This window comes from Callorhinus ursinus, unplaced genomic scaffold (genome assembly GCF_003265705.2).
Source record: "Callorhinus ursinus isolate GAN/ISIS: 27379988/994484 unplaced genomic scaffold, GSC_fseal_2.0 scaffold3, whole genome shotgun sequence".
Lineage (NCBI taxonomy): Eukaryota > Metazoa > Chordata > Mammalia > Carnivora > Otariidae > Callorhinus > Callorhinus ursinus.
This window is the reverse complement of record NW_027397065.1, coordinates 28039547-28051995: the sequence shown is the minus strand read 5'-3', so window position 1 is coordinate 28051995 and position 12449 is coordinate 28039547. Positions and strand designations below refer to the sequence as shown.

The window sequence follows — 12449 nt, the reverse complement described above, 5'->3', positions numbered from 1 at the left end:
TCTTTTTTTTTTTTTTTTTTAATATTTTATTTATTTATTTGACAGAGAGTGACACAGCGAGAGAGGGAACACAAGCAGGGGGACTGGGAGAGGGAGAAGCAGGCTTCCCGCCAAGCAGCAGCCCGATGCGGGGCTCGATCCCAGGACTCTGGGATCATGACCTGAGCCGAAGGCAGACGCTTACCGACTGAGCCACCCAGGCACCCCAACCACTCCTAGTCTTTAGGGATTGGCTTCAGACATGGAAAGGCTTTCACCAATCACCTCAGCTGGATATTCTAGGGACCTCGATCCTTTTTTTGGAGGGTGGGCTTCTCTGGGCTTGTATTTGTAATTTCCTAATTAGGGAATTCTGCCATTTCTTTTTCAGGGGCTTGTAATCTTGCTCCCTCTAGGGGTTTTTTTTGTTTTTTTTTTTTTTTTTGCAGTACTGGAGGTTTGCTTGTGTTACTGCAACAGTCTTCCCACTGTTTTCTTTCTCAGTGGCTCCCAGGTATGCAAAGAGTACTGGCTCCCCATTTGCTCTCAAAAGCCCGCAAGACATATACCAGTCCCTTGGCCAGTTCTCCAGAAATCCAGATTGCCAAATGCTGGCTCTGCTCTTTAACCTTTTTTTGTAGAAAGAAGAATAAAGTTTAGTACCTTCTCCTGATTTCATCAAACTGTGCTGGCCTTTGACTACCTCACTGCAAACCATCTGGTTCCTCAGCAAGTTGCCCATTCTCTGCCTTGTTTTCAGCAGCCTTCAGGAATCCAAACCGTGTGGGTTCTGTTAGTGGTCCCAGTCATGTTAGACAGTCTGATCTCTTGGGCAGCCCTGTGAAAATCTGGTATGTTGGCCACAATCTCCCCATCCCCAAATCCCACCCCCCATCCATGAGGGGAGCTCATCTGTGCCTGCATTGGGAGTGGAAGTCTCATATAACGTAAATTTGCTCTTTTTTTAAGCCATTTCGATCTTATAGTTCTTGACTTTGAACTTGCCTGGGGGTACTGCAACTTCCTAACTGGTTTCTAGAGTACTCAAAGCTATTTTGATGTGTCCATTGTTACTCTGGTGTCCCTGTGAGGGCAATTGTGTACGGGCGCCAGTTCTGCCATCTTGCTGTTGTCACTCTTTCTTCATGTCTTTTTTTTTTTTTTTTAAGATTTATTTATTTTGAGAGAGAGTGCGTGTGCATGCGTGCAGAAGCAGGAGGGGCAGAGAGAGAGAGAAACTCCAAGGAGACTTGGGCTGAGTGCAGAGCCCAGTGCAGGGCTCCATCCCATAACCCTGAGATCACAACCTGAGCCGAAACTAAGAGTCGGATGCTTAACTGACTATGCCACCCAAGCCGTCCCTGTTTCATGTCTTTTTTTTTTTTTTTTTAAGATTTTTATTTATTTATTTAACAGAGAGAGAGAGAGCACAAGTAGGCAGAGCAGCAGACAGAGGAAGAGGGAGAAGCAGGCTCTCCGCCAAGCAGGGAGCCCGATGCAGGGCTCGGTCCTGGGACCCTGGGATCATGACCTGAGTCGAAGGCAGCCGCTTAACCGACTGAGCCACCCAGGCGCCCCTTTCGTGTCTTTTTAATGCCAAATATTACTCCATTATATGAACAAACCATATTTTATTCTTTCATCAACTTAGACATTTGGATTGTTTCTACTTTTTGGCCTTTATGAATGAATAATGGTATCATTTGAACATTTGTGTGCAGTGTTTTGTGTGGCTATATTTTCATTTATACTGTTTATATATTTAGAAGCAGAATTACTGGGTCATTTGGTAATTATATATATAAAACTTTTGAAGAACTGCCAGAATGTTTTGCCAAAGCTGTTTTGACATTTTATGTTCATATTAGCAATATATAAGGGATCCAGTTTCTCTGCCTCTCTACTCACACCTATTTGAAATAGCTGCCCTAGTCAGTGTCATGTGGTATTTCATTATTTTGCTGTGATTTGCATTTCCCTGAGGGCTATTGATATTAAGCATCTCTTCACGTATTTTGTGGTCTCCTGTAAATCTTTTGCAGAAACATCTGTCTAGATCCTTTGCCTATTTTTTAATCGGGCTATTTGTCTTTTTATTTAATTGTAAGAATTCTTGGTGTAGATCTCAGTATTATTGGATATGATTCACAAGTATTTTCTTACATTTAGTGGATTTACCATTTACATTTTTGATTTATATATTTTGAAGCACAAGTGTTTTTAATTAGGATGAAGTCTAGTGTTTTCCTTGGTTGCTTGTGCTTTTGGTGTCATGTCTGAGGAACCATTGCCTAATCCAGTTTTCTCAGCACCATTTATGTTAAAAAGGATATTATTTTCCCATTGAATCGTCTTGGCATCTTAGCTGAAAATCATTTGACCATAATGTGAGGATTTATTTCTGGGCCCTCAACTCCTTTCTTTTGATATATATTTCTTGTCTTTATGTCAGTACCACAAAGTCTTAATTACCCTATTTTTACAGTAATTAATTATTGTAGTTTTGAAATTGGAAATTATGAGTCCTCCAACTTTGTTTTCAAGATTGTTTCGCTTTTCTGGATCTTCACATTTCCATTTTAATTTTAGGACCAGTGTGTTAATTGCTGCAAAAAACCACCTGGGATTTTGATAAGGGTTGTACTAGATCTGTATGTCATTTTGGGCAGTGTTGCTATTGTTAATATTAAGTTTTCTAAACTCTACACAAGGGATGGCTTTCCATTAATTTAGTTGTGTTTCATTTATTGCAATGATGTTTTGTAGTTTTCTGTGTATAAGTCTTGTGCTTTTATTCAGTTTATTCCTAAGTATTTTATTGTTTTTAAAAATTTTATTCATTTTTGATGCTCCTTAGAAATAGTTTCCTTAATTTCATTCTTAGGTTGCTCATTGCAAGTATACAGAAATATAGTTGATATTTGTGTATTGATTTTGCATGTTGCAACCTTGCTGAACCCATTTTTTTTTTTAGTTCTGATTGTTTTCTTGTGAATTGCTTAGGATTTTCTTTGTACACGATCATGTCATCGACTAATAGAGAAAGTCTTACTTCATCCTTTCTAATCTGGATGTCTTTTATTTTTTTTTTTTCTTGCCTAATTCCTCAGCTGAAGCCTCCGGAACAGTGTTAAGCTTAAGTGGAGTAAACAGGCATTCTTGTCTTGTTCCCGATCTTAGGGAGAAGGCATCCAGTCTTTTAGCATTAACTGTGATGTTGGCTATGACTTTGAAAGATGGCCTTTCAGGTTGAGAAAGTTCCCTTATATACTTCATTTGTTAGATGGTTTTTCTGTGTCTGTTGAGATGATCATTCCTTTTTTACTCCCTTTATTCTCTTAACATGATGTATTAATTACATTGATTGATTTTCTTATGGGAACTGCAAATACACAGGAGGACCAATCACAGCTTCTCAAGGACTTATTCTCTCTCTTGCTCCCCTTCTGCTTTGTGCCAAAGTGCCTTTCCCTGTGGTCTTCTGGAGATTTGGACATGGTGTACTTTTGCTTTGTTGTGACTCTGATGATAGAGTCCTTTGGGGCACTAGTTTATTCTCTTTTATTTTTATTTTTTTTTTTAAAGATTTTATTTATTTATTTGAGAGAGAGAGAATGAGACAGAGCACAAGAGGGAAGAGGGTCAGAGGGAGAAGCAGACTCCCCGCTGAGCAGGGAGCCCGATGCGGGACTCGATCCGGGGACTCCAGGATCATGACCTGAGCCGAAAGCAGTCGCTTAACCAACTGAGCCACCCAGGCGCCCTAGTTTATTCTCTTTTAAACTGCTCCCCCTTACTCTTTAGCAGGATCACAAAAAAGCCCTCAGGACAAAATCCATATTTCTGGGTTATTACTTTTGTTAGTTTTTGGTTTGTAGTTCTTCACAGTCTTGTCAGTGCTTTGCTGACAAATTTTTAAAACACTTTATACAGCATTTCATTTGTTTTCAACAGAGGTTGGACTCAGTAACTTAACTATTATTATGAAGAAATGTTTGGATTTTTGCCCTTTTACCCCCTTCCTTTAACTTTTTGCTTTTGAGATTTCAGATCTAGGAAAGTAGAGGTATGACAAGGGCTAATAATGTGTTAGGAGTGATATTGCTGTTAGTACTGTAGTCCTTTAGGAAAATTCACCATTTTGATGGAAAAAAAAGAAAACTTTGTAATTTAGTCTTAAAAAAACTTTATTCAGTATAGTTGAATATAGTTAACTGTATATACCGTAAGGTTCACACATTTTAAGTGCATAAGGAAGTGATTTTTAGTAAATTTGTTGAGTTGTGCAACCATTCCCATAAATCAGTTTTAGAACATTTCTTCTACCTAGTAAGATTTTTCTATCCCATTTATAGTTAGTCTGTTTGTACTCCCAGCCCAGCAACCACTAATCCACCACTACCTATCCCCACTCCCATTTGCCTTTTCTGGACATTTCATATTAATGGAATCATAAAATATGTAACTCTTTGTGCCTTGCTCTTTTCATTTAGCATGATGTTTCTGGTTTTGTGATTTATACATGTTTAGCATATATCATTATTTGGTTTTTATTGCTGGATTGTATTCCAGGGCACAGATATACCACATTTTATGTATCTGTTCTTCAGTTGGTGTACATTTGGGGTTGATTTAACTTTTTGGATATTTTATCATTTTAGCTGGTTTATGTACACACTCTGTACTCTAAAAAGATACTGCTAAACTTCCTGTATGAGCAATTTATATCCATTCTTTACAACAGGTTCTGTCCCTGTGCTAGGGCCAACCTTCCTTGATGTGTATTTGCCAAGAAATTTAATGAAGGTCATACTTTGGCTCCTGCTCTGTTTCTTATTTGCTCTGTGCCATGTTTTGAGGTTTGCATGATTTACTCATCTCTCCATTAGCTTTTGTAATTTTCTACCTTTTAATATTTCCCTTTAGTATCCAAAAGGTCACATTCCTCTTTTGTTCTTGATATTCTTTATGTTAATTTGGCAAGCCACTTCCTTTTGGCCATTTATAGAGTAGTTGGATATGGTGAGTTAGTTCTCTAGTTTCTTTCAACTCAAAAGTGGTTTTACCGGATGAGCAATCTAGTTTAGGTGAGAACATAGGTGGGAGTAGGGGGTCTTGGTAGCAGGTGTGGTTGAAGAGGGCAAGAAACAGAAGCTCAGGAACAGCCAGGAGACCTTTTGGGTTTTAAGTCATTCAATTGTGGCCAGGCTGTTTTCATTTACAGTGTGTTACCCTGTTGTACATTTAAGAGGGTTAATTGGTAATCTTTTTCTTAAAAGGACAAATAGTAAATATTTTAGGCTTTGCAAGCCATACTGTCTCCTGTCACTCTTAACTCTTTGTGACACAAAAGCAGTCATAAGCCATTGGTAAACAAATGAGCATGGCTATATTACAGTAAAATTTATTAACTAAAACAGTCACATTGGTAGTTTGCCAAACCCTAAACCTTTAAAGGATTGTTTCATATAATGTTGGTGAGGAGCAATGTATGTACTTGAGGTTTTTTGTTTGTGGGGGGTTTCTTTGGGGGGGCAGCAAAACAAGGTTTATTGAGCATAGCAAAGTGATAGTACAAAGCTCCCGAGGAGGGAGGGGACCCAAGAGGGTTGCCTGCAATGTATGTACTTGTGCAGGAACCTGTAGTATGTCAGATACAGTTTTTACATTAATTTCCAGCCTTTTGTGCTCTTTGCCAATTTTCTTGTGGATCTTAAGGAAATAAAGAACTGAAGGACTAAAACTTAGTCTGAGAACTTATTCTGTGAGACAAGTGAACCCAAAGACAGAATGGGGGACAGCAGCTTCAGGAGGAAAGAGGGGATGGATTAGCCCATGGAACCTTCTAAGAAGACAGAATATAACCTGTCTAGGACTGAGATCTAATTAATGTGGGGAGGTAGTAATGGATGGGGGCTGTGGGGATGGGATAGGATAAGGGATATGATGATGTGATAGCATAGGTATCTGTTTTAGTAAAAAGAACCCAGTGGTTTTGGAGCATGGAGAGATTTTGATTGGAATCATGGACTTGCCCTGTAAGTGATGGACTAACTTGAGTGGGCTTAGGCAAGGCACTTTCCTCTTTGAGCCTCAGTTGTTATTATTATTTTTTTTAAGTAATCTCTACACCCAATGTGGGGATCAGACTTAGAACCCTGAGACCCAGAGTAGCGCTCTACTGACTGAACCAGCCAGACACCTCTCAGTTACATTTTTTATGAAATGGTGATGTCATAACTTACCTTGAAGTGAAGATTAGAAATTCATGAATGTTAAATGGCTGAACCGTGACTTGCATGCACATAGTAAACCCATGTTATTCCCTATCATTTCTTTGGTCTTATTTGTGTTTAAAAATGTCATTGGTGTTTGAAAATTTGGATGCTATCTAATGGGAATATATTAAAGGCATAATCTATTTGCCTCAGAGCGTAAAGTTATTACCCATTAATTGTCACAGGTACAGATGCATATACTTATTTCAAGATGTATTTCGGCTTATTTCTTTTCTCTAAGAGAGATTTTTTAAACATTATTATTTGAGGGGAACATTTGAAGTAATTGTTTGGCTGATGATTTTAACTTCTTTTGAAATGCTTGGGAAATCTCGCCGGTTTGGGTCACTTACAGGTTTATTGTCTAAAACTGAGAAGTTAGGAAAATTGCATTGGTTGAAAGGTTTAACAAGCCCTATAATTACATTGGGAGCTCTGTAGTTACATAATTTTGATAACTGTTTCAGCCTCTATCATTTTAACTTTTTATTTTTTATTAATACTTTATTTTTTTAGAGCAGTTTTAGGTTTGTAGCAAAATTGAGAAGACACAGAGATTTCCTATAGTCGGTGTCCACTCACATGCACAACCTTCCCTATTATCAACACCCCCACTGGAGTGGTACATTTGTTACAATTGATAAATCTACATTGACACATTATAATCACCCGAAGTCCACAGTTTACCTTAGGGTTCATTCTGGGTGTTGTACATTCTTTGGGTTTGGACGAATATATAATGACTTGTATTCATGATTATGGTATCATACAGAGTATCTTCACTGCTGTAAAAATCCTCTGTGTTCTGCTTATCTATTCCTCCCTCCCATGTGCATGCCCTCCCCAACCCATCCCCTGGTAACCACTTTTTATTGTCTTCATAGTTTTGCCTTTTCCAGAATGTATGTATGTAATCATATATATAGCCTTTTCACATTGACTTTTTTCACTTGGTATATGCATTTAAGTGTCCTCCATGTCTTTTCATGGCTTGATACCTCATCTCTTTAGTGCTGAATAATACTCTATTATCTGTACATACCACAGTTGATTTATCCATTCACCTACATCTTGGTGGCTTCCAAGTTTTGATAATTATGAATAAAGCTGCTTTAAAAATCCATGTGAAGGTTTTTGGGTGAATATAAGTTTTCAACTTCTTTTATATTAGATTTAAATAGTTAAACTAGGTGGTATATTACTACTATTTATTGCTATGAAATTACAGTAATTAGAATTAGAAAAAAATTATTTTTCATATCTCATCCTAACAAAGTTTTATGGCTTTTTTCCATATGTGCTATCTAAGGAGTAAAAGCCTTTGCCAAGTTTACTGTGCCTATGATTTGACCTTTTCCTTTTGGTCTCAACTTTTGCATTTCTTTGATTGAAAGAACACCAGTGTTCCTCATTCAACTGAGGCAGAAGTAGTTTCTTCTGAGGTTATTGTGTCATGAAATACCTCTTGCCTCTTGAGTAGACTATATCCTACATTCTGTATGCATTAGCTTTTGCTCCCAAAGACCTTATAAAATGACTATAACATGTTAAACTGGGACACAGTCGTATTGGGAAATTATAATAGATATTTGTTTTACCATTAATTCAAAGAAAGGTATGATATTTTGAATTTTTTTTTTAAGATTTTATTTATTAGAGAGAATGAGAGATAGAGAGCGAGCATGAGAGGGGGGAGGGTCAGAGGGAGAAGCAGACTCCCTGCTGAGCAGGGAGCCCGATGCGGGGACTCTATCCCAGGACTCCAGGATCATGACCTGAGCCGAAGGCAGTCGCCTAACCAACTGAGCCACCCAGGCGCCCGATATTTTGAAATTTTGACCATAAAACATGACATTTTTTTTTTCTTAAAAGGTACCCCGAACTCTGTATTTTTATCTTATTTTCTGTCTTTGGCATACGTGCCATATGCTTTTTATGTCATTGAGGTAATGGTATACACATAATTATATTTTTTAATGATTCTATTTAGAAATATTCCTCAGTTTTCTAATGTGAAACTCACATCACAACTATGGTATGAAGTGTGTGGAAAGTGCTTTTGAAATTCACATGGTAGTACTGATTAGATAAATATTCTATCTGAAATATCTGTCTTGTATTCTGTGTAATCCGGAGAGGTGTTATTAAAATAATTTATGGTATATTTTATGAATTTGCTTGATTTAGACTTTTATTTAAGATTTTATTTATTTATTAGAGAGAGAGAGAACATGAGGGCGGGGGTAGGGAGAGGGAGAAGCAGACTTCCCCCTGAGCAGGGCCCACCCCCGATGCTGGGCTTGATCCCAGGAGCCTGGGATTATGACCTGGGCCGAAGGCAGACACTTAACCAACTGAGTCACCCAGGCGCTCCTAGATTATATTCTAACGTTAGCTGTATCTGTCACTATGGGACACTAGTTAGTTTCAGATTAATCTTTTTTTTATCTTTCCCTTAACTTCAGATGGGCTGTGTATATTTGTATAGAGCAACAAAAGTTGCTCTCAATCTCCCCCCTCAACTTCCATATGTGATAAACCATAGGAAATCACTTTTAGCCTCTTAGAGCTTAAGCAGATTGTTTTTGAGAGTTTCCCATCTCTGTACCTTTGAGAGTACAGGGATGGTTGCATGAAAGCAGTGGGCTTTCCTCTAACATTTTGGTTAATATGAACTTGTTTCTCCTCTTTTAGCTGTGCGGTCAGAGAAGAAACGCCTTAGGAAGCCAAGCAAGTGGCTTCTGGAATATACAGAAGAATATGATCAGATATTTGCTCCTAAGAAAAAACAAAAGAAGGTGCAGGAACAGGTGCACAAGGTATATTCCACCATTTTAATAGTCTTTTCATCAGTACTTTTAGGATATTGCAGCTTTGCCTTCAATATCATGTTTTGTCTGCATGGGATAATAATTTCCTTAACTGGGATCTTGCTTTTTCCATTTTTTACCGCCAGCTTTTGGCACTACTTAGAATATACATGAAAGGTATAAATGGCTCTATGCACTGTGAGTAGTATATATATATATAAATTTTTTTCTCCCTTTGCTTTCAGAGAGTAATGATTTAGGAATATTATTATGACAAAATATTAAAAATGTAGAATATAAAATATGGTAGGATCATAATTTTTTATTTTTATTTATTTATTTTTTAAGATTTATTTATTTGAGAGGGAGAGCATGTAGAGGAGGGCCAGAGGAAGAGGGAAAGAATCTGAAGCCGACTCTGTGCTGAGCATGGACCCCATGTGGGGCTCGATCTCACGACTCCGAGATCATGACCTGAGCCAAAGCCAAGAATCAGGCTCAACTGACTGTGCCACCGAAACCCCCAGGATTATAATTTTTTAAACAAATGCTATTGATACCTTATTTGCTTTATTTTTTAATTCAATTTTTTTAAAAATTTTTAAGTAATCTCTACACCCAATGTGGGGCTCAGACTCATGACCCTGAGATCAAGAGTTGCAGACACTTCCAACTGAGCCAGCCAGGCACCCCTTAATTCAATTTTTTTTTTTAAGATTTTATTTATTCATCTGAGAGAGAGATAGCGAGACAGAGGAGAGCACAAGCAAGGGGAGAGGCAGAGAGAGGGAGAAGCAGACTCCCTGCTGAGCTGGGAGCCAGACGTGGGGTTCAATCATGACCTGAGCTGAAGACAGATGCTTAACCATCTGAGCCACCCAGGCGCCCTGCTTAATTCAATTTTTTTAAGCTCAGTTACTTTACAGTGAATTAGAGACATTTTACCTTCTATCCCTAAATAATATTCACCTCTAAAGAATAGAACATTTTCCTTCATAAATGATTTAATTTTACTGCATCTTATAAGATCAGTTTATCTAATAACAACAAATCCATATTCAGATTCCCTCACTTGTCCTCTAACCTTTACATTTGGTTTATTCATTCTAGGACTACACGTTATATCTGGTTGTTAGATTTCTTAAATTTCTTTAAATCCAGAACAGTCCCCCTTTTTTCATGACCCTAAGTAATGAGAAACCTTTACAGTATCCCCCTTCTAGATTTGTATGATTGCTTCTTCATATGTTTCACTAAACGCTTCTCTATCTCCCTTGTTATGTGGAAATTATAACTAATAATTTGATGGATTCAAGTTAAACAATTTTAGCTAGATTAAATTATAGGTGCTATTGTGTCATATATTGCATGACATTAGAAGTTGTCCAGAGTCCTGACTGATTTCCTTTCTTTTAAGTCATTTTGCTCCCTTTGACCAAGAAGGAATATGTGGGGGTGCCTGGGTGGCTCAGTTGGTTGAGCGTCTGTCTCTTGATTTCAGTTCAGGTCATGATCTCAGGATCCTGGGATCAAGCCCTGCATTGGGCTCCGCACTCAGCAGGAAGTCTACTTCTCTCCCTGTCTTCTTCTGCCCTGCTCGCAGGCTCTCTCTGTCTCTAAAATAAACAAATCAAATCAAATAAAAAAAAAATCTTTAAAAAAATGAAGCAGCATGTCTGTAATTACTTTGGCTTCAAAAGAATGTCCTCTTCTCTATCCACCATTTCCCTGATGGCTTTTAAAAATTTCAATCGAGGGGTGCCTGGGTGGCTCAGTCATTAAGCGTCTGCCTTCAGCTCGGGTCATGGTCCCAGGTTCCTGGGATCGAGCCCCGCATCGGGCTCCCTGCTCAGCAGGAAGCCTGTTCTCCCACTCCCACTCCCCCTGCTTGTGTTCCCTCTCTCGCTGTGTCTGTCAAATAAATAAATAAAATCTTTCAAAAAAAATAAAAATTTCAGTCGAAGAATCCTTGTCTGTATCAATAATTTCATTAGGGGTTATAAAATGAAAACTTACAGATTTTATTATTTCTTCTACTTTTACTAGCTGGCGAACTGTCTCATTAACTGAACACTTTATTTTCTTGATATAATGAAAGGAAGCATAAATGCTTATTTCTTTCCTATTAATTTACTAACTTAACATTGGGAATTCATTATTAGCTGCTTTATTGGTGACATATTAGGAAATCTTTTTGTGGGTAGGGAGCGTTATCACTGGCATTAATGAATTTTTATATAGCTTTAGTGTATTTCAACTGCATTTTTTCCCTTTTAAAAAATTAAAATATATATAACAAAGTTTGTAATTTAAACTTTTAGGTATACAGTTGTGTGTCATTAAGTACATTCACATTGTTGTGAACCATCACCACCATCCATCATCTCTAGAATTTTTTCATGTTTCCAAACTAAATTTCTGTACCTATTAAAAAAAATAACTTACCACTTTACTCTCCTCTCAGCTCCTGGCAACCACCATTCTATTTTCTTTTCCTTCTTCTTCTTCCTCTTTTTTTTTTTTTGAGAGAGAGAGCGCACACACGCATGTTGGGGAGAGGTAGGACAGAGGGCCGAGAGAGAATCTTAGGCTCCATGCCTAGCACAGAGCCCAGTGTGGGGCTCGATCTCATGACCCTGAGATCATGACCAGAGCCAAAATCAAGAGTCCAATAGATGCTTAACTGACTGAGCCACCCATCCTCCCCCAATCTATTTTCTGTCTTGATGAATTTTACTGTTCTAGGTAAACCTCATCTACGTAGAATCATACAATATTTGTCTTTTTGTGTATGGCTTATTTCACTTAGCGTAATATCTTCAGGGTTCATCCATGTTGTAGCATGTGTCAGAATTTCATTAAGTGTATTACTCTTTTTGACACTGAAATTATAGCAACTTTGGTCTATGGATTCTACTTTTATTTTTTGCTCTTAGGTAAGTTCCCGCTGTGAAGAGGAAAACCTTTTAGCCCGATGTCGAGCTAGTGCTCAGAACAAGCAGGTGGATGAGAATTCTTTGATTTCAACCAAAGAAGAGCCTCCAGTTCTTGAAAGGGAGGCTCCATTTTTGGAAGGGCCCTTGGCTCAGTCAGAACTTGGAGGTGGACATGCTGAGTTGCCACAGCTGACCTTGTCTGTGCCTGTGGCTCCGGAAGTCTCTCCACGGCCTGCCCTTGAGTCTGAGGAATTGCTAGTTAAAACACCAGGTAAGATGGGGATGGGGTCTCAGAATGTAAGTAGATATGATTTTAGTATGTTGTGATGAAAAGCCAATAGTGAATCTCTGTACAGCAAGCTACCCACGTTTGTCCTGGGAAATCCTGAAAGTGCCGCCTAATTTGATATAATTAATAACCATGAATTGGTGGTACACTGTCCAGA

At 38.2% G+C, this 12449-nt stretch overlaps 1 protein-coding gene across 5 annotated transcripts in view; it reads left to right on the top strand.

Annotated features, from left to right (window-relative positions):
• Positions 1-12449, top strand: part of NSD1 (nuclear receptor binding SET domain protein 1) — a 148071-nt gene that overhangs the window by 85080 nt on the left and 50542 nt on the right. For all 5 annotated transcript variants that reach the window (XM_025866964.2, XM_073889549.1, XM_025866963.2 and 2 more), the window contains 2 exons: positions 8952-9076; positions 12004-12274. In XM_025866964.2, coding sequence (XP_025722749.1) covers positions 8952-9076; positions 12004-12274 — 396 coding nt within the window. The remainder of the gene's footprint in view (positions 1-8951; positions 9077-12003; positions 12275-12449) is intronic.